Raw genomic sequence first — 23129 nt, 5'->3', positions numbered from 1 at the left:
CTTTCATTATCATCGTCCCTGATCTCTCCTCATCTTGTCTCTTTCATAAAGCTAGAGTTGCGTGTCCATAGAGCGTGCTAACTCGGGCAGGCCTCTCTACGTCCCTAGAAATATTCTTTCGCTCTCTGACACAGCATGATGGGGATGCGCAAAGTATCCTTGCCCGTATTCGCAAAAAGCTCTTACGATGTGAAGTTTCTCACAAGATAAAAGCTTTAGCCATTAACGATACTTTAAATCTCATTAGCGAATACAGCCAGCCAATGAAAAAAGCACTAAAAAGAGCTTTGTCAACTTTTCCTCTGCGTCATTATAAATTTGACGTTCAGCTTGGTAGAAGTTGGCGTGATTCTGCGACCTTCTGATGATCTTCTGTGCATCGTCAAGACGCATAGAAGAGAGAGAAGACGGTAAAACTAAAAAGAAATAAACGAACGCATTCGTTCCGCCTTTATTGACCTGTCGTTTATGCTATTCGCCGTTTCGTCAACGAACTAACTAGCCAGACTCCACGTTAACATGCACCCGAAGCTTGTTGGGAATTGCTAACGGCCTCGTTTATTGAAGCAGAACACTGTGCCTTGTGATCAGTTACATTTGTATTTTTATACGGGGAGCGGTGACAGATAGACACTGCATGCTGCTAGGTTATAATGTTAAAGCTCTCATATTGCTGGACCAAAAACGCTGCAACAAATGTTATTTGTGCGCTCGTGTTTCTGTGTGCGTCTGGGCAGACATTTACAACAAAAATGGAGGGCGCCACCCAATAATGACGAAAGTAAAATAAGTAGATTTCTCAACAAATTAAAACAAAAAGGTGGAGGCAGCGAAAGTGCGACAAATGTTTTCACTTTCTCTTTTGGGTATGCATATTCTACACGTTACGCTGCAAACTTTCCGGACTCATTTTCTCTTGCACGCATATATCAGAAGCAAGTGCACTCAGCCTTGGCTGTGTTGCCCTGACGGAGCCCATCAAACTACGCGCGTGCCAGGCCTGCCATGTTTGACAAATTTCATTCGTTCCCAGACTAATTGTTTTCTTTAACATTTCTTTGTTTTATTAAACTCTCACGAGACACCAGTTCGGCAGCTCCTTGGAGGCAAACTCTTGTCGACTCGACGATGAAAAAGCCGCACGGAGTTGTGCGCTCTGTAAACAACAAAGTGATGCGGTCCCTCATGATTACACCGGAATATGTGGCTGCGGCGACGGCGTTGCGAAGAAACTGAGCACGTTTGCCGCGCGAACGGATTTTTTTCTCAGAGAGAACGTGCGTTCCGCGCGTGGCTTTGGTTCCGTTTACCGTCTAGCTGTGTGTTTCTTGCCGATTTTACGTTTTCTTTGTTTCTTTCGGGGCGTGCTGCGAATCACTTTTCGGCGTTCGTGTTTACATACTCCGATGTGACTTCGTCGTGGCCAGAGCTGTTATTCCGGTTTGAAGAACGCCTTGCGTCTCTGTGGATGAAGGAGGGAGGGCGGGAGGGGATGGCAAAATAAACGGCCGCCAAGTGCGCGAAGCCGAACTTCGAGCGTGCGGTGCGGGCATTGAAGCTCGTCACATTGAATGATAAGTAAGAAGTGCGAAACGTGCCACGATTTGCAAGGGGGAAAACAACGCCGGCTTGCGGAAAGGCAAACGAAAGTTCGGCCTGAGAAACGCTGAAACCATAACAACGTTCAGCTCTTTCTGACGTTAAAGAGAGAGAGAGAGAGAGAGAGAGAGAGAGAGAGAGAGAGAGAGAGAAGAAAAGAGCAAACCTACATATCTTCACTGCCTCCCCAAAGCCTGCTTACGTGCCTTGTACGGTTCCTTCGCACGGGCTGTGGGCTTGGATTCGCGTTTTGTCGCGGTTTCGGCCCGTTTCCTGAACACCCAGAAATCAAAATCGTATTTTGTATTCCGTTTTCTGTCACATACGCGCTATTTTCAGTGGCCCCCATCCCACACCCCTCTCCAGACGCTTTTATTCGTACTTTCAGTTATTTTGAATAATAATAATAAAAAAAGAACACTTTTCCTCGTCGACCTCCGCTCACCAGTCCTACTTCCAACCCCGCCTGGCTCACCTTTATCTTCTTTGTTTGTCCTCAAAATTCTGTCCCTTGCCTTCTCTCGCAGCAATACCCCCGGCGCCGGCTTGAATCGATGAACACATATTTATTCGGCATCTGGACACGCTTCTTTCTTTTCCTTTCGTCTACGACGTTTCGTCTTTTCGTGCATTCTCTCTCTCTCTCTCTTTTCTCCGCCAAAATTCTTCCGCGTCGTCGCTTATTCGCGCCGCTGTCTGCGCCCTCCTCCGGCAGCCGTCGATCTTGCCCGTAGGTTATTTTGTTTTTATTTTTTTTCCACTCAGGAGTTTCGCTGCGTTGTCCTTCGCTTCTTTTGGGCTTCAGTATTGGCATGGGCCTCATATGCATTTCTGTCGTCTTCTGTATGCGACGTCGTCTGTTTACTTATTCACTTCCTCAACACACATTTTCCCCTCTACCTCCCTGCCCTGTATACGTCTTGCCTCCGTTAGATGAGAGCCTCTATCCCTTTTCGTGCGCACCCTTTTCGTTTCTGTCTCGCACCCAAGCGTTGCACCGAAATCGCCACGCCACGTGCGTCGCGGCCGCATCTTGGCTTAACGGTCTCGTCGCGCATGCCAGCTGCCACTGTACTCTCCTCCTCTCCCTCTTTCCTCTTTCTCTGCAGCATGCATTCTTGCATTCGCATCCTACACTCCTCCTCCGTCCATCTCAGCCCGTTCCTTGCCTTCCATGCTCACTGCTCCTGAAAGGCGCGTCTTTTCTTTATCCCTTTTCTTGGCGTCTCGTTTCTTTCACCGTACGTCATCTTCCAACGTCACGGGCGCCTTGGCGTTGCTTTTAGCGGCGCCCGACGGCGCTCCTTCGCTTTCTATTGTTTGGAAGAAGGCGATGCATTCATGAAATGCATTTCCTACTCCATCCTACTTTTCCAGGCTTCGCTGAGTGACGTGGGAGCACCTCACACAAGCTTGTCTACGTCTCGGAGGCTGGCTCTGCGTTGACTGTTTGTGCACCCGCGCCAGAAGGAGTGAACCACGTGGCACGCGGTTTTCCCCCCAATGTAGGCTCATAGCTTAACCATAGCTAAGTAACTGAACGAGCGACAGTCAGAACAGCTTCAATCAATCAATCAATCAATCAATCAATCAATCAATCAATCAATCAATCAATCAATCAATCAATCAATCAATCAATCAATCAATCAATCAATCAATCAATCAATCAATCAATCAATCAATCAATCAATCAATCAATCAATCAACTTAAGATGAAGCTTTATCTCCACCGCAATGGAGAAATCCCTTTTGTCGGTGATCACTGCGCCAATCTTGATGAGGTTTGTTGAATTCAAATTTAAAAGCTTAGTGACCATGAGCAGCCGTCTAGTCGTCGACTTTTTACAAACAAGATATTGTAAAAATGAAAGAACCGCGTCTTGGCGCTCGTGAGGGTTATAACTGCGTGGATCTTTACGCCAGAAAGCAAGATATGGGCTATGAGAGACAGTGCATGGCTCTGAATTCTAGTTACGACCTTAGATACTTCAGTACTCGTCGAAATCGCCTTTTACTGGCGCTCTTGCGTTTTGCCCCACTCGGAATGCAATGGTTGGGATTGAGCAGTTGAACCCAGGGAGCTCTACACTAGCAGCAGAACACTATGCCTACTACGCCTTCTACGAGCATTGTAGAACATAGGTCGGCAAACTCACTCATAAGCCGACTCACTCAGACTCACTCAGACTCAGATCGAGCCGTGAGTCTGAGTGAGTCCGAGTGAGTAATATTTTGGTGAGTTTGAGTTCGAGTGAGTTCGGTTGGATAAAAATTTAGTGAGTCTGAGTCTGAGTGAGTCCGGCTGAGGAAACTTTTGGTGAGTCTTAGTCCGAGTGAGCTCGAAGGGCAAAATATATTTCATGAGTGAGTCAGTGAACTCCAAGTTTTTTGCCGACCTATGCTGTAGAATGTTACTTTACAGTATTATTGTCAAAATCTACTTTTTCCGCCTGCTTACATTTCCGCCTGCTTACAATGAAATTCTAAATTTCATTGACGCTTTATTATAACTTGTAAGTGATACAACATGTGTTATTCTTTCCCGACAGCAGGCGTTTATCGCCCGGCGCGTGCCTCAATAGAGGCAACCGCATGGAACATGCTTTCGGCGTGCATTCGGCGTCATGTCGTCTCTTACCTATCACGTACCGGGCGCCTTTCCAGCTCTGAACTCATAACAATATTTATGCGTGAACTCACAGACGCTCAAAATAAAGCGCGGACACACACAACCATGAAACAGCTATACGCGACAAAGGTGCGCCAGCAGAAATACGCATCGTGTGGTTTGCCGGCTACATTTTTAGGCGACTGTTTTGATTCGCCTATCAGCTGAACAGACGCCGTGCTAAAATCGTGCGTCCGCGCACTTTCAAGTTTCGCGAACGCGGGCTCGTTGGAGCGCATAAATTTGAAATGAATGACGACGGCGCCAACGGGGCATGAAGCCGAGCTAGATTCAATTGCCTCTTCTCTTCTTCGCTGAAGCATCCCAGAGTTATCTGTATGGGAGGCATAAAAGATTTCGAGGAATATATGTTAGATGCCGACCTTCGACTGAGACCGCCTTCGATCGGAAGCCCGCATAAGCTTTATTTTATTTTTTTTTTCTTCTGAAGCATTTTCGCTCCATCGTCTTCTGAAAAAAAAAAGAAAAAAGAAACGCGGCGCACAGAATAACAACGGAAACGGGCTCAGCGTGAAGAAGGGCGACCCGCTGCTGTTCGTTGCTGGTGTTTTGCATGCGCGATATTCAATTTACGATGCATGCGCGAAATACGCAAAACTCTCTTACGCGCGGTTGCATTAAACAAGCGAGCGGCTCAACAGCACGACGATTCATTTTGGAATTACCTCCGAGTTCGATTGTACGATTATGGCGTGTCTAGGTCACGGCACGAGAATTAAACGCTGCCGATTCTATGCAACTCTGTGTTGTGATGTATGGGTGGTGCCTAAAATATGGCGGCTATGACGTATTTCCTGCTACCGCGATAGAATACGGCGCTCGCATTATTCAAAGCATAGTCATTAATATTAGCGGAAGTTACTCAGGGGAAAACGTCGCTCTATACTAGTTTTGAACATCGCTTTATTCTATCGAGGGTTGGCGATGGTGCGGAGTAATCGTTTGTTCGACCTGGAACTCTCACCTTTGACCTTGAGCACGTTCGCTCCCTTGGCGGTGTTCCTGTCAAGCCATCCCAGCGTGATGCTATTTGACGTTGTCGACAGCACGCTCACGGAGGCAGGTCTCCGAGGAGCTGCGAAGGTGATAAGATATTAAATGTTGTTTGTAGAAACGTGATAGCTTAACGTAACTGAGTACAGTACCCGCAGTATTGCGGGGTCTTCAAAATATGAGCGTTTGTCAGCTTTAAAACGATCCGGGTGACTGAACACTAACCTTACCGAATGAATAAAACGGTGACGTAGAGGGTTATTGCTAGCTACTCCTGGAATTAAAGATGACAACACCCGACAGACTTCCTGCATTGAAGCCGTAGCTAGGTAGAGAACATTTCGAGCCTACGGTCAGTGCGCATATGTTAAAGCCAATATCGTGGGAATCATATAGTAACACTCGATTTAGCGCTCTGTGTCTTTGAGAACGTCGTAAAGACTGCGTACAATAAAAAAATTATAGCATAAAATTTGTTGTTTCTCATTAGTCTCATGATTTATAGTAATACTCGACATAAATTTTTACTGCTGGTTAGCATTGTAATTAATCAGTATTATTGTATTTAGATTTTTTAAATTTAGTTTCTCCGCAAATCAGCATTAGTTCAAGCAAACCGTGGTTAGCTGTACATTTATTTCAGTAATACCCGATTCTATAGATTGATGGTGGTTCTAATCCATCAGGTGCGTTATTAATGAATTAAAAAAAAAGAAGCGTACTCACATTTTTGAGATATGTTCACTGCAAGAAAATAGGAAAAATGGAATAAATTCAGTGAAATACGGAGCACCTCTGGTTCAACTTTTTTCAAGCACAATTATTAACACTAATGTCTCTGTATGGTAGCCTCGGTTTTACGTTCTACTCGGTATTTCGGTATGTCAGTGAACAGTAATTTTTCACAGAAGACACCGCGAGTTCACTGCGTGACACGTGTAAATTTTTTAATCAAACCGCATTATGACATTTCAGACTAGACGTACTGAACAGGGTTAAGGTCCAACACGTATAAAGAATTAAGCACATTAAGATATATTAAAGATATCCTCCTAAATATTTGATAATCGAGAGTAAATTGTAAAAGCGGCAAAATATATTAAGTCATCATGTGCGAATAACCCGCTTATGACCTACAACACAAGAACACGCATATAGTTTACGCTATTTTTAATAGTCTTATTACAGATGCATCCGCACTTGCAATGTGGTGCTAGGAGTTAGTTCTAACGTAGTGAGTAAAGTTTATGTCGGCGACACTGACGGAACACAACATCAGCCCGCTCCGCAGCGAATTGGACTATTCTAATTACGTCACTCCGTTGATGCCGCCATTAATTCCTACAGGTGACCGTTGCTAAACAAATGGACAATATCGTCGTATACAGTAGGACGTGATGCCCGCTTCCTGTGCGATAGGCCATTGAACATGTGATATCAAAGCATAACTTAATTAAGCACACTAATTGGTAGATAGAAACATATGTGGACGCTTGCTGCACACTCATCTGTAAGCATAAGGAAGTGATGGCAGAAAGAAAGTGCGGGAAAGAAGAACCCGACCAGAGTGCTTACCGTGAACTCGGACGGTGTAGTGGACAGCGTCCCTCCCGTACAGGTTGTGCGCGTGGCAGGTGTAGTTGGTGGCGTCACCTGTCTCGGCTGCCTCGATGTGCAGGGTGCCCGAGGGGAGCACGCGAGCACGGTCACTCTCACGCACTGGGCCGGAACTATGTACGAATAGAGAACGCAGAAATTGGGGGACCCTTAAGCTTCGCCTTTAAGAGTTGAACGCGATAGCGAAATCCGGCCCCTAGTGCGCACTTAAACCACTAAGTGCATACTTATTGATGTGTATTGTTACACACTCACGCACACAGACACACGCGCGCGCGAGCGCGCGAATGGTACAGGTTTTTGATCTAAAGCAAGAATCGCATGGCCTCCAAGATATACGCCGCGCGCGCGCCACCTCGGAGGCCATGAAGAGTCTCACAATGCCTCACAGATGGCAGCGCATTATCTAGAGTTTGCTGTTTGCTTGATCAACACCTCCGCAGGCCGGCGTTGGCTTGATATGTTTTCCGCTAGATGGACATAATTGTACATTTTTGTTTGAAAGTTCGTGTGTGTTTTTAGCGGCGATGGCTGCACTACCCCGGCCTTTTTCGACGTAGTTTGATGGCCTCCAAAATGCGCCTACAAATCGCCGAATGGGCTCATTTTCGTCGTGACACCTGCCGCACAAAATTCGTTAAGGAGTAACATCGTGCCTTTGTGGTAGGACACCTGCTTGCCACGCGAACGGCCCGGGTTCGATCCTCAATGGGACCGAAGATTTTATTCTTTATTTTATTTGCTGCCTTCTCGTTTTTTCGCTCACGGACGATTTTTCGCTCACAACCAACGCTGCCGACACCGACGCCGAGGCGGAATTTCTGCGACACGAGCTCTCTAACGCTATCACGTTAAAATTCATTTGTCGAAGTCCACCCAGACAAGAAGGCCAATAAAAAGAATAACGCAGCGGTGATTTCCAGTAATACAATCTGGGTATTTACACGCCAAAATCACGATATGATTATGAGGCACGCCTTAGTGGAAGGCTTCACAAATTTCGATCAATCGGGGTTCTTTAACGTGCGCATATATCTAAGTAGTCGGGCCTCAAAGATTTCGCGTCCATCGAAATAGTCGAACGTGTTCAGCTCCAACGGACATTACCAGGATTGTGCGGATGTAGACATGAACTAGATCAGTGGACGCTTTAGAGTCTGTTTCCGTGCAGTGAAACTTCCTCGTGAACTTGTTGGTGTATACTGAACTATTCGCGTGCTGCGCAAACACAAAGAAAGAAAAGTTTCAGTGGCTAATTGTTCATAGTACCACAACATCGTCCTGCAATATTGATGTTGGAAAGAAAACTGAACTAAAAAAAGCAAAGTTCGGCAGATCCCATGCCTTGTGGGAATCGGATTAATGCGAAGCAGTCAGCCAGTAGTTTTATGCTGCATTTCTTGGCTTTGAGCCAAGCATTACGAGGTGGATCGACGCGTTTTTGTAAATGGAGGAATTGTGTGCACATCATGAGCTTACCAGGCACGCCGGCTACACTGACGTTCAAATGGTAACTTATAATATGACGTAGAGTCAGCAATCACGTTAGAGTACAAACGTCTGCGTTATCGAAACGAAGTGCGCGCTACGGTGCGATGATGTGAATATCATACGTAAATTTCGTTAGCGTATTCCTCCGGGGTCGAGCAACGCTTGAATATATCTTGCTGAATCATTGGAATACAAATGTAATGTTTATTAGGCTGCTATAAAAGCGGAGCCAACACTGGAACCACAATTGACGTTAACCTGACATGACGCCTGCATCGTAGGAGTGCTTATGTAGCGCTTATTGCTTTGCTATAAAATAGCCAGCACTACAACCACAATTGACGTTGCACCGACATTACGCCTGCATAGGGTATTTTTCCAAAGCAGTTTCTAGACCTGGTGTGGCTCTGTGGTAAAATACCTCGACTGCCACGCAGAATCCTTGGGTCCGATTCCTGCTGCGATCCTAATTTTTATGTTTTGCATTCGGGTCTAAGCTGCCGGTGTCGGTTTTTGTTAACGCACTCACGTTTGAATTACCAATGTCTGTTCTTGCCGTTTCTGGGTAAATATAAACTGCCAATCACCTGCGGCGCATAAACGTATACCACGGCCCGTGATATACGGGTATATGCCACACGTGCCTGAGGAAAGGGTTTGACGGCATAAGCGACAAGATTTTCACGTTATTCATGCCATGAACGGACAGTCATATTCGTCAAGCCCTCTTACCCTCCTATGCCAATTGGTCTACACTAAGTTAAGCAGGCAATCACTAGAGTACCCAGACGTAGGCCGCTAGATAGATAGATAGATAGATAGATAGATAGATAGATAGATAGATAGATAGATAGATAGATAGATAGATAGATAGATAGATAGATAGATAGATAGATAGATAGATAGATAGATAGATAGATAGATAGATACAGACAGACAGACAGACAGACAGACAGACAGATAGATAGATAGATAGATAGATAGATAGATAGATAGATAGATAGATAGATAGATAGATAGATAGATAGATAGATAGATAGATAGATAGATAGATAGATAGACTGAAAATGCCTTGGGTTTGCTAAGAAATGTTTCGCATTTAGTAATTAGTAAAGTATGACATAATATCTACTCAAGTATGACAGGATAGCTATACCAGCCTCTTACGGCGCCAAGTGAAGCGTCTAGTAAGAAGAAACGTGAGTTAATACAAAATGTGCAGGGTGGGCGCTAGTGCACCTGAAGTAATACATTTTGTGCAAGCATGCATGTGTTTCCTGCCTTGTGGTGATGTGACTAGGCTTTATAATGCTAGTAACGAACTCGCCCAGCTTTGAACAATCGTAACATTACTTTCTAGGTTGTAGCCACGTAATTTAATTTTTATCTGTTTTGTACTGTGCAGGGTTGCAGAAAAGATTGCTGGCAGTTAGCGTTGTACGTTTGTTTCTTTCCATTTTTGTCCCCGTCTGCCGTGACCTACTCGTTTTGCCACGCATTACGTACTTTATATACCAAACCTCTATACGCTTACTGCAGGATACTACCTTGCAGCTGCTAACGAAAATTGCACCAGAAGTCGCGGAAGAAGAAGAAAAAAAAATGAATCTAGTCAGCACGTTCCTCCAGAAATGCTAGGCCAGAGGAAGTAATTAATGACTCGCCCTGAAAACGGCTCGATTAATTTGGCGCGAGACTCGAGGCGCGGTCCCGCAGAGGTTTCTTAGCGATGGCCGGTGATATATATTTCTCGTCTTCCGCGGGGTGCTACATTTCCTCTAGGTGGTGTTGGGCGCTATCGCGAGTGCGCACAGAGCGAGGGATTTCGCACTCTTGAACCGTTTTGAGAGAGCGTATATCGGGGAAAGGGAGAACCCGTGGAATAAACAACGGTCGGGAGAGCGACGCAGATGCTGCAAAACACCGGTGATTCTTCTTCCATACCATTCGCTAACAGCGGCGGCCCTTCTGCAAATCCAGCTAGATGCCGTTGAAGGCAAAGGGAAGAGAGAGAGAAAGGCTCTAATGAAGGCTGAATCAGACACGTAGCCAAGGCACTCATTGCTCGAGACGCCTGCGCCTCGTTTTTCTGTATTTCATTCTTATTGACGATGGCAACTATTCGGACAGGTTTTTCGAGAGCCAGGGTTAGGGCGCCGGAGGGCCTGCTGCCCATTTGGAGCGAAATACCGCCGCCTGCGCTCGATTTCGGTGCTAGCTCCTAAGCGCAATACGCCGGCGGCGGCAGGCGGGCCCGTTCGAGGTGAACACATAGCGCGGGCCGTGCGCCAAAGCCGACAGCTCTTTACCGCAGCGTTCTCTCGCGAGCGTAAGCCCTCTTTGTGAGCTCGCGCGCTCATCGGACAACGCCGCGAAACGATAGAAGGCTGGTGTCCGTCTTCTCCCATCTTCTCTCCACAGCCGGATCCGTTGTTTGCATTCGTGGCCATTAGCAATGGCCTGGTTCTCATCGTTGGCGAAGACAGCGGCCGTCTCTCACAGGATGAACGCGCCTGATACGCGAGACTACGGAGATGGAGCGGACAGGGCAAGGTCTTCTCTCCATTATTTGGAAGATCGATCCCAAGGGACGACGACGGCAGACAGATTATGAGGCGGGCGGAACGGAATCGAGCCGAGAATGCGAGAGGGAGTCAGGTGAGCGGTGATTACGGCAGGTTTTCTGGTAATGACCGCCACCCGTCGTCGTTTAGAGGCCAGGAAGTATACCTTGGAAGAAGGAAAGGCGAGGCTTGCGAGCGTCTTGGGAGGCGAGAGAAAATGTGTGAGTGCGAAAAGAGGTAGGCGTATTCTTGGAGGGAGGAGGAGTAATCAGCAGAGGAGGAGTGACGGCACCAATTGTCTCGGCGGCCGCAGAATTAGGAGAGAAGTGAATGTATAGCATCAACAAAGACCACAGCACCTACGAACCTCCATGCATGCTGTAGCTGTGCTTCCTTTCAGTTTACACCATGAATGCGAAGAGAGAGATAACTACAGTGAAACCTCCGTGATACGATCACGGCTCATACGAATTCCGGGTTGATACGAATTTTTTGTTGGTCTCGGCCAAGGCCCGTTGGCCTGCAGTGTAATGGAGTACGGTTGTTGCGAACCGATTTTCACCCAGCGACGTTTGATACGAAGGTAGCTACCGCCCAGGTACGAAGAGGTGCTGTCCGTGCTGTCACGGAAGATGTGCCAAGCACGTGCGAGCGCGGCAACGCAAGCGTGGGCACGCGCCGCACCGCCATATCGTCAGAATCACGGTGTAAGAAAAACACGTTTCTTACGGTCAGAATAAACCTTCAGAGACGCGTCACGGCTTCCGAAGTTGTGCGCGCGAATCTTTGAGTTTCTTATGTGCCTCCGTGTGCCTCCGTGTTTAGATTACAGAGGACCTTAGCGCCATGCTTTTTTTTTTCTAACGCGTCGACGCGGGCTGCTGTCGTTGTACTGTGTTTACACGTGCCTGCCTCGTGCATCAGACATCCTATGAAAAGTGGACGAGGACCGAAAGAAGGCGAGGACGGTCTTGGCGAAGGAGTCAGGCCTCACAACGTCAACATGCGCGACCGTTGAGGTCGCACTTGTGCGGGCACGGCCGTAAATCTCCCGAAAAACATCCCCAACACCTCCGCGATAACAAAATCATAACACAGGACCATGGTTCTGTAATTTTGTGGCCTTGATCCATCGCGTCAAAGCACTTCTTTTATTACTTTCACTGCAGTACTCTGGTGTCGTGCAAAAAAGCATACTAAAATTTGGAAGGGGCTGCTGTTGTCACCGGTCACAACGCACCTGGTTCATTAATTAAATATGCGCGTACAAGCCGTATATTTACGTGCGCTGGTATGATTGCCGACATCTAAAAACTTAACTGACAATCATTCAGGGTTCTTTCTGACGTTGCTGCGGCCCTGAAAAGCAATAAATGAAAATGTACGCCAGCTTTCTTTTGTCGCATGCTAATTTTCCATGCTTTCTGGTGATACGAATTTCAAATGATACGAATATTTTTGGTGGTCCCGTGAGATTTGTATCACCGAGGTTTCACTGTATCTTTAATGAAATTTTCGGAGATGTTAGCCTGGTTTATCGCCTGGCTTGCTACACCAGGTGTCGGGTGATGACTATGGTACAGGCCCGTAGCCAGGGAGGGGGGAGGCTAGGGCTCCCCCCCCCCCCCCCCGAAATTTTGGTGAAGTACGTGTTTTTACCAAAAATAAGTAGTAAAAATAAGTGTTTTTCTCAAATAGTCAAGCTTTTCAGCAAGTGCCCCCCCCCCCCCCCCCCGCCCCCCGAAAAAAATTCCTGGCTACGGGCCTGTTATATACACACAAGAATATGTACAATCACAAACACACATATATGCACAAAAGAGTGATTCATGAAATTTCGTTAGGTCGAGTGGTCCTGAAAAACACCAACAGCGCTTTTGTGTTGCACATCGCGCAAACGCTGTCTTGCCACGCGCGGGCCGAGAAGGTGCCGCAGTTCCAAGCTCAAGCCGCGTTGCAAGTGAAGTGCTGCCTTCAGAAACTGTCCTTCTGCGTCGTAACTGGAACAGTCAGAGAGGACGTGATTTAAGTCTTCCCGAGTTTTACATGTGGTGCACGCGGGCGAGTCCGACTGCCCGATATTGTGCTTGAAGTATTTCGTATAGGCAACGTCGAGTCTCAGACGGTGGATGCACGTTTCATCTTGCCTGGTTAGTCCTTGTGGCATATAAAAGCTACACCTCGAGTCTATTCTGTGCAGCGGTCCGTACTCGTTACTTGTATCGCACAGTATTATTCGCTGCAGATTCCACGCGAACGCAGATACCCAAGATCGCTGCGTCTTTTCTTGACAGCACTACCTGAAAACACCGCGTACGCAATATCGACTAGTCCTGGACATCAGGCGCCTAGGCAATAATGCTCATGAACTACACCACGATGTTGTACTGCAGCGGCTACCAGCTCACTGCGGCATAGAAGAGAATGTTCGTGCTGACTCCGCTGCCAGAGCCGCACATGACGCGGCATCTGAGAAAATTGACATCCCATGAATGCGAAGGATTACCAATAGTGGGTCTGCGACAGGAGTAACAGCTGTCGCTTCTCTAACGTGACAGACGCTAGAAGGCAGTGCGGTGTCTTCTAGCGTGAGGTTCCTAGATAAACCTATGGGAACTTGTTACGATGCAGCGAACGCGAAAGAACACAGAGCGCGTGCTGCTTGCGAACGGGAGCGAACATTCGAGCTAGCTGAAGAGTACACACCTTGTCCGCCACTCCCTCACTGGTGTAGGCTGCCCTGCTGTCCTGCAGGGAAGCTCCAGGTCTTGTTTCAGGGCAACGCTCACCTGCCGGCTGAAGGACGCTATGCGCGCGGGAGCTGCGAAACAGGGAAATAGTGGGCTATATTCAGCGATTCAAACGCGACAATCGGTCAGCAAGGATGAAAGCGGATGGGGAGGGAGGGCTCGCGATGCACTGACTTGTTCGCATTATTTTCCTTGTGTGTTATGACAGTGAATATTCTGAAAATATGTTTTGCCGACTTGACCGAAGGAATAGTCTTCTAAAGAGATACAACGTTCTAGAAAACAACATAAGCAGAATGAGAGGTCAGTTCTCACCCCGTACTTCCGGACTCTGGGTGACGATGCGCGTGGCCGGTCCCTCACCGGCGCCCGTGGACGCTGTCACCCAGAACTCGTAACGCTGACCCGTGCGCAAGCCGCGGGTCTCGTGCCAGAACTGGGACGACGGCACGGACACCGGTCGCGCCGGCACACCGGCTGAGACCTGCAGTGCATGGAATGAATCGTGTGACACATGGTGAGGATGAAAGATATTTTACGTTTAATTACAGAGTTTATCGTCCAAAACATACAAGCAATGTGCATGATTGACGTCGTTGTGGGGCCTCTGAACTAAGCTTGCTTAATTCGCACTTGCCCTCTCCTCCTCCGTCTTTGTGGTTGGGGGAGAGTGTACGAAGCTTACACATACATTCGTTAGGGCAGGCAGTTGCTGCCTTGAAGATGACAAGACCGCTTGACGAAACGTGGGCTCCAGCGGCACGCCTTGTACAAGCATATTCCTCTCTTCAAGCCTCCATGTTCTCTTCAACTTCTGGCTTGGAAAGGGGGGTAGTAGCTCAACATTTACAACGCCAATGCTAAAGCTCTGGTAACAGTCGTAAGGATCATGCAGTGCAGTGTAAAATTAATAAAAAATGATTTGGCTTTCAACTCGTCGTCGTCGTCACCAGTGCACAGCGTCTTGGGATTGACAATGACACACTGAGCCACTCACACTATTGCAGCTTATCGCACAACTTACAAAACGTCTTTTAGAAAGACGTCATTTCTGATTCACTGTAGAAGCTCTGCCGGCATCGCCAGCATAGCAGCTGCCATGGCGGTACACTAAGCGGACCGTGGAAGAACCCGACGCCCGCTGCTGGGGGATCTCTGCCAATCTCGGCGCATTCATCCCCGGGGGAGTCGCGCTATCCCATTGAGGATGAAATTTCGAACACGACAGTTACTTTCTTCGTATCACGACTCCCGGGCGAGATAAGAACCGTTTCCAAGTTTGCTTTGCCACCGCGTACGGACGCAGAAAACGCACCGAGCTAGCGAGCGGATTGTGAAGGAGAAGAAGAAGAAGAAGAAGAAAAAAAAAGACCTTTTCGTTCGAGTTCACTTCTCGCATCTTCCAGCCTTCTCTTGTCGTTTCCTGTACACAATGCGATTCCTTCTCACATCTGAGTTCTCGCTAGCCAGCCGTTTGCGAACTTATTGCCGGCAATGTCTTGCTTTTTTTTTATTTTCGCAATCTGACGCCTCACTACCGAGCAAAAGCCAGTGAAACGCTTTGTCGATTTCTGCCCCTTCAGCTTCTCTGCAGGGTCTCGTGGATAAGTGGTTTATGCTTGGAAGCTGGGGTAGTTAGGGAGCTTTATATAGAGGGTTGTTTCGAGAACCAGCAAAGATGCGTTGTTAAGAAGAAGAAAAGAAACTTGAAAATCTTTGGTACTGGACTTGATTGGTGATTTATTTACGTCTTTCTAGAAAAAAAAAAAGATCTGAAAGGCCAGTTGTAAGCCTTCGATGCAGTTGGAACATACAAGCCGACGCAAGCTGAGATCGCTTGCTACAAGCCTGTATAAAGCTTTAGATTTATCTTGGAAGAACAAGTGGGCCTTGCCAGGCCTCTTACTGACCAAATTTCTTCGCTTGATTTCTCCCCTTTTGTTGCAAGACTTGGACTTTAGGGCTTCAAGTTCTCTGATTATTTGTCAAAGAGGGCGAGAAATAGCGGCAATCGCTCGACAAGTCTGCTTGGTGCTATAAAAAATAAACTAACAAGAGAAAATGCCGCATCAGGCCAAGTTCGCTTTCGCGCGGTCACGCTTTCTCGGTGCTCCATATGTAAGCTGCCATACGTCATTCTCAGAAACCCGGGGCAAAGGGACATTTCGAAATGGCGCGATCATTGTAGAATCCTCTCTGAAATTTTCGTTATACTTATACTTCAGTTTGAGCCCGGTTGCAAATGTGTCTCATAGTACTTTCTTCTCAATTCAGTGGGTCGAATGAGGGTGATATTTCGCGAGTTTGAAAAGAAATGGCCCAATCGACAACTCGGTTCATGCGCCATGTTTGGGGTATCTATGTGAGGCGAAGCCGCGTTTATTGTTATTATAGTTTGTTCCTCACGTGATAGAAAGCGCAATACACTTCACGAAGCTATGTAGCGTCGATTTGGAGTGTATAACCGTTTACTTGTCCTGAGAACACTTCAGTCGCATTTTCAGCCACCTCGCCAGTTTTATGGCAGCGAGAAGTGCTCTTGAAGTGCTCAAGTTTGTTCTGTTTTGCTCGTAAGCTTCGAAATAACACACACACACACACACACACACACACACACACACACACACACACACACACACACACACACACACACACACACACACACACACACACACACACACACACACACACACACACACGCGCGCGCGCGCGCGCGCGCTCGCGTGCGTTACACTCATCTTCCATGCATTTACATGTGAACCCCGATTTAGCCAGAAGGTGCTGGTTGGCTATCTGGCTTTTAATTGCTATCTCAATAACAGAGCTCTTTTTGCGACACAGGCGAACAAGGAAAAATTACGGTGCTGCTTAGAACTTATGAATATGAAGGCAACAGCCTAGTTGGACCCAAAGCGTTGCGGAATGAAGCTCTGAGGCCGTGCATGCTTGGCAAGGCCATCGCCGTAGGATCGGTGAGGAGAACGCGCCTCACCCTTGCTCACGCCCCTATTGCGGTGCAAGGAGGTATAGTGGACGAAGTAGACGCGTAGTGCGCGAGCTTACGTGCTTTTCTTTTTTTTTTACTCACGCGACGCCGCAAAGACGAAGTGGACAAAGTGGACACGAAGTTGACGCTCTCACTTTTTTTCGAAGGTGGGCGTGGGGGAGGGGGGGGGGGGGAGGAGTGTATTTTGCGTACGTCCAACGGCCTTGAAACTTGCACATTTAAGGCTTTCGCCTTAAAAACTTCGAGGAGGCATAAGCTTCGACTTAGTGAGCGGGACGCGATAGCGTAATCGGGCCCCAATCGCATCGCCTTCTCATTCCTTACCACGCTTTGCTTTTCGGAGGATGCCTAAACCGTGCCGCGAGGAAAGGAACGTCTATGTGCGTGACATTAGTCGTTGTGAAACTCTCATGGTTAGCCCACGGCAACTGCAGTTGCGAAGTGACCACTACACCACCGTTCATCATTTTCGAAGTAGCGAAGTGCCCACTACGCGTCCGTAGGGCAATACGCGCACCCATAGGGAAATCTTATCTGTTACTTAAGGGGAAAATGGTGCTGCGACGCCGTTGTATGGATGCTGGCATTTGTCGGATTCGGAGTGGCACCGTTCACGAAGAGTACGGTGTACTAGGATGGGGCAGTGTGTCGTCTGCGCAGCAAACCGATGAGACAACCGTGGTCACTCTTGCGATGACACCACCAGAGAGGCGCCATGATCGACCGGTGTGCCCTGCTCGCGAAATCGATTGTACAATGCGAAACTTTCTGCATTTGCTGAGTGAAATGGTCACACAACAAAATTAAAACCGAAATTATTTGCAAAAATTAAACACCACAAGAAGTTTTGACGCATTATTGCAATATAATATTCTGACAGATCTCACGTATTATGGGAATCGATTTCATGCGAAGCAGTCAGCGAAAAAAGATGCGGTCTAAGCGGCCCTTTTTTTCTTTTGCTGAGAGCCCAGCGTTATGAGCTGGACCGACGTGTTTCTGTACATTGAATAGTTGTAGGCATGCCGAGGGTTTACCAGGCACGTCATGTTCATTGGCGCCTGGAGGTTAGCACATGATCCGATGCAAGATCGCTAGGCACATTAAAGAACATGCGTCAGTTTATACGGAAATAAGTGCAAGCTATGGTGCGATGACGTGCGTATTTGCTCTGGGGTCGAGAAACGCTTGACTATTGCTTGTTGGGTGATAGGAGTAGATACGTAATGTTTGTTACATTGCTATCAGAGCGTTTAGCCAACACTGCAAGCACAATTGACGTTACCCCGATATGACTTTTACGTGCAAAACTTCCTGCGAATGCCTTGAAGATGAATACTCTGATTCACAAATGCGCGATGGTTATGTCAAATTAACTCAAGGAAGCTGCGGGTCGAAATGAAGGGCATTTTTCCGCAGCAGTTTCAAGCAAATGTGTGGCTCGAAGGTATCATACTTGACTGCCACGCAGAATGACTGGGTTCAATTTCGGCTAAAACGGAGAATATTACTTTGCTTCCATAGGAATATTTCACCCACCGAGAACGCCGCCCACGCCGGCACCGCATTTTCTGCGACACGACTGTGACACTATCCATCATTCGTGGCGCATACCACGGGCTGCTGTATGTGGGTAGTGCCACTCGTGACTGGTGGAAAGGATTTCATGACGTACGCGACACGGAAGTCGCATTATTATTGCGATATCGATTATAGGGACAGTGTTGACGGGTTTTTGCCGTCGCCGTCGCCGTAATGTCTCATATAAAGTGTAAATAAATAACATCCCCCAACGCATCGTATGTTCTACCGCGGGTAAAAGCGCGTGAGCGGGGGCGTTGAACGTGGCTAAAGCAGATATCAAGTGAGCCGGCCCATCTACGTCACTCGGAGGACGCATGCGATAACGTCACCGCGCTCGGGTAGCCTGCCGTCGAAGCATAACGGAAACGACGCGCCCGTCTTGAACGAGCATGAAAAGACGCGAGGGAGTGGAGTGTCGCTCGAGCAGCAACTTTGAAACTTTGATTCTAAGGGCGCGGTCGCGATAGCTGGCGCTTGCGCTATCTCGGCACCCATCAGCGGGCGGCTCGTATACCCCTCTACGTGCGCTCTCAACTCGAACAGACTGCGCGGAAAGAGCATCTCTTCCTGGAGCGGCCGTATTCTCTTACACCAGCGTTTTGTAGAGCTACGCGAGATCGCATTCAAAAGAGTTAGCTGCCAGCCTCACTTCGTATAACATTACAATTTGTTGCTATCGCATTCATTGCTTCGCCCTTGCGGTGAAACTAACTTTTTCGTGTCATAACCTGGTAATCGCGTTCGTCGCACACACGTGTCCCTCTTAGCCAATTTTAGTTTACACCTAGTTAAGGAGAGGACCATGTGAGTGCCCAGACGTAGGCGGCTAGATATATAGATAGGTAGGTAGAAACGGCGAGCGCGTGCCGGTTCATGATGATGATCATTTCTGTTTCCGACGGACAAATTACGGCGAGCTTAAGCAGCTCTGCTAATTAAAAAAACACTTTTCTGTTTATTGCGTACATATCTACGCCTGTTAGAGTATCACAGTAATTTGAAGTTATGCGACGAAAACTCGAAAAGCTCCGGAAGGGTCACGTCAGCTGCGTCAGGTGAGCTCTTTACCACGGCCACCCTTCATGCATAAGCGTCGGCAGGGTGTGCAAGAAAGGCACGACTAGCGCGGCAACTGCATCCCCAATCTTGGAGGCTTTGTATATCCGCTTACCAAAAATTCAGGTTGCTGCATCAAATGGCGACACAGCAGTGCTCTAGCTCCGCAGTCCGCCATCGCAAATCGAGCCCCGTATTTGAGTCCAGACGACACGCTGCCCCAATCTCGTCTGCTCGTCTGGCTCGAAGCGTTGCTTGAGTCACGATGGTTAATTTTGTTGTAAAGAAGTGCGTAATGAGTAATTTCTTTTTAGCGTTACGAGGAAACAACTGTTATTTAACCCTGAGAACTTCTGCTTCGATGTACAATTCTTCAAAACGTAAAAATTAACGAGCGGCCGTGAAAGACAGACGACAAGGTCGGCGTTCACTCTGCGACAGTTTGTCGTCTGTTTCTTGCTTTCACCGTTTGTTTATGCCCTGCAGGTGAGTGAACTTTTATTCTAGAATGCTATACGGGTGTCTGAGATCTGTTTAGGAAGGTTTTGTTTCAGAGAAGCTTTATTTGTGCAGCCGTACCAATATTTTAGGCCTAGCTTCGCTCAACGCCAGCCAACGCAAGCAACGCAGACGCATACAACAAAAAAAGCAGAAGTTAAGGGGAAGATGAAAGCTTGAAGAGATGAGAACTTCGTGAACACGGCAGGGGCGTAGTCAGAAATTTTTCGTGGGGGGGGGGGGGGGGGCGGCTTCAACTATACTTTATGCATGTTCATGCGTGTATATATACGCAAGGAAAATTGAAAATTTTCGGGAGGGGGGCTGTTGAACCCTCCCCCCCCCCCTTTTGTCTACGCCCCTGGAACACGGGTTGTCGCTCGAGCCGACGTTTCGACAAGCGGACTTGTCTTCTTCAAGGCTGCGAATGCTTTCCTTAGCGCGAGTATGTACTTACATATATGCTTCGTACCCTCTCGTCCAACCCAGACAAAGAAGGAGGAGAAGGCAACTGAGAAAACGGGGGTGGGGGAGGAGGGCATTCGTGTCGAAAGGTAGAAAGAGAGGTAGATGTTTCAGTAAATTATGTTCGTCACAAGGAAGCACCACCCGACATTGATAATTTCACGGTGATAAACACGGTTAGAAATACCTAGAAGAAAGGCTTTATTGTCATTGGCTTTCGTTGTGAATGTGCCATATCAGATGGATTGAAGAGCCCCCTTCATGGGCGTCGGCAAGATATTGTGTCGGGGGGGGGGGGGGGGGGCAAGGGCTGGTGTGGCTTGAGGGGGGCAACTTTTGCACCCCCCTGCCGACGTCCAAGGGCCCTTTTGCAACGTTTATACCTGTTGGCTGGAATGTATTAAACTTGTGATAAGGTATGACTCGTCATATTTTCTGTCTCTCAGGGAACGGAAGTTTGACCGAAGTATGTAAAGCTTGAGATCATCGAAGTTGTGACCTGCCACACTGAATTGCTGTGCCACTGCCTTCGGTAATTTCTTCGTCGTGTCCGCGCTATGCCTGCTTGAAGGCTGTCCTGTATGGCCAATATATACTGTTTGCGACAATATGGACATTCGATCATGTAGGTAACGTTTGAACTAGTGCCGGTAAAACTAGATTTTATATGATGGGCGTAATCGCTTCCGTTGCTTTCAACTATAACGTCGTTTTGAAGGCGTTTGAAAGCCGTGTTACACATCTTGGACGAGAACAAGTTATTATGTGGGCAGTAGAATGAGGGTTTATATTTGCATGCACTAACATGGCCTTAAAGTTCCTATTGCGGCGGTACACGACCCTTGGTACTTTGGGAAACGCTTTCCTAAGGCACTCATTGTTTGCTAATATTGGATAGTATTTGCGGAGGATATTATTTATGTGTGGGTACGCATTTGAGTATTTGGTTATAAATGCTAGCGGCGTGTTGGGCTGTGCTACAAGGGCTCTTCTAGCCAGTGTTCATTTTCTGTCTAATTTACATGATTCTTTGTACACTTTGTTTAAAGCGTCGTGCGGGTAATTTCTTTCAACTAATGTTTCCTTTACGTTGTTTAAGTGGTGAACGTAGTCACCGTCTTCGCTACAGATCCTTCTTATACGCCTCGCCTGTCCCACAAATATTCTTTCTTTGCAATGTCGCGGGTGATGACTAGTGTAATCTAGATATTGTTTTCTATCTCTTAGTTTTCTGTAGAGCATCGCCTTTACTTGTCCTGTTTAAATAGATACCGTCGTGTCTAGGAAGTTAATTTCACTGGAAGAATGGTGCATGGTAAATGTAATACTATGGTGAAACTTGTTACAGTAGTCGATTAATGTGTTTAGTACACTCATGCCACGTTCCCATATAATATGTCGTCTCTGTAGCGAAAATAGGTGCAAGGCTTTACCGGAGATGATTTCAAAAGCTCTGATTCTAACTGTCCCATAAAAATCGGAAATCCGTCACGTCTTCTCAAGCTGGCTTCACGGAGCGTCAAAAACTATCGCCCCCGCAAGACGGAGTTTGCAGTAATTGCTGCGTCATTCGACCGTTGTCATGGTAACACTCTCCGCAACTGATAACGACGTCTGCTCGGCCGCATCGACGAAAGCCACGCGTAGGCTTCACGCGCTTCGCGTCTTGAAATGTTCGGTGCTCAGAAGATGCATCGGCGTGCTGCGCCTCGCTGCTGCTCGCACCCGTGTCTTGCATTCAAGAACGAGAAGGTTCAGCTCAGGCTCGGTAAGACTACTTGATTTTAAAACCATTACGCGCTGCTTGTTTTGTATTTTAGGTCACAATTAATGCATATCTGATGCGTGGTCGTCGCATAGCTGAGCGCTATCACCTGGTCGTTGACTCCAAAGGAGATGACGGTCTTTTTCTCGAGCACCTGAAAGCGCTTATGATTGCGTTCAAGCGAATACAGGTCCTGGTTCGATGGGAACCTCTCCAACGGCTCCGTCCCACGTTGAGGACACTGCGCAAGAAGGGGGGATCGCGACTGCCCCGTCGGGCTCCTCGTAACACCACCACGACGGGATGCCTGGCACACTCGACCACATGTGCATAGGCCCCTTCCAGGAAAATGCGGGGCACAGCGCCCCCGTCCAAGCGCTGATCCTGGGGAGAGTGCTTCGTGGCCGACAGGTGCATGCCCAATGGCGTCTGCCATGATGAATTTGAGGGCCAAACGTAACAGAGGCCAGAAGCCATGGTCGTGCTATAAACGCTCAACACCACGTGCTGCAACATGTCGCGCCTGCAGTCCGTAAGTCTGGACGTGGCTGTAGGGGTTACCGATCCAACCACTCAAAAGCTGCTGAAAGGCACCCATTTTGACCGTGCCAACGATGTGAAGAGGGCACACATCAGCTATATGCATAGCGTGCCGAAAGTTTATGCCGCTTATTAAATGATAACGTCCGATAACAATGCATTGGCTACAAGAGCTGTTGTTCATTGGGTGACGCGATTTCGACAGCCTGTTGTCGACCAGCGCCTAAATAGGTCGGCATACACGGTCGTTTTCGCACTCAGCTCCAGTAGGAACGTAGCCAATGTGGACAGGAGTCAAACCCAAGGTTTCGCCCTCGAAGGCAAACTGCCACGCATATCTAATGATCCCCGTACCACTGCGGCGTCTTCCGTGAAATTGATGCTTAATGCTTGACCCATAGTATGAGTGTTTAAGAAACTCGCCTAAATAAATATTACCATGTATGAAACCTGAGGTGACAGAGAGGACGCAACGGGCCTTCCACGTCTTTTGGCACGGCCCAGAAATCGT

The 23129-nt window shown here is 47.7% G+C and overlaps 1 protein-coding gene across 1 annotated transcript in view; it reads right to left on the bottom strand.

The window, feature by feature from the left end:
• The window catches only part of LOC119394947 (Down syndrome cell adhesion molecule-like protein Dscam2), a 168577-nt gene that overhangs the window by 27762 nt on the left and 117686 nt on the right, over positions 1 to 23129 (bottom strand). Inside the window, exons 23-27 of the mRNA XM_049416027.1 lie at positions 22310 to 22507; positions 14019 to 14187; positions 13660 to 13774; positions 6857 to 7011; positions 5253 to 5363 (exon numbers count right to left, since the gene is read on the bottom strand). Coding sequence (XP_049271984.1) covers positions 5253 to 5363; positions 6857 to 7011; positions 13660 to 13774; positions 14019 to 14187; positions 22310 to 22507 — 748 coding nt within the window. The remainder of the gene's footprint in view (positions 1 to 5252; positions 5364 to 6856; positions 7012 to 13659; positions 13775 to 14018; positions 14188 to 22309; positions 22508 to 23129) is intronic.

The sequence above is a fragment of the Rhipicephalus sanguineus genome, chromosome 5, assembly GCF_013339695.2.
Source record: "Rhipicephalus sanguineus isolate Rsan-2018 chromosome 5, BIME_Rsan_1.4, whole genome shotgun sequence".
NCBI classification, from domain to species: domain Eukaryota; kingdom Metazoa; phylum Arthropoda; class Arachnida; order Ixodida; family Ixodidae; genus Rhipicephalus; species Rhipicephalus sanguineus.
Note: the sequence above shows the minus strand (reverse complement) of the source record. Positions and strands in the feature narration are given on the sequence as shown.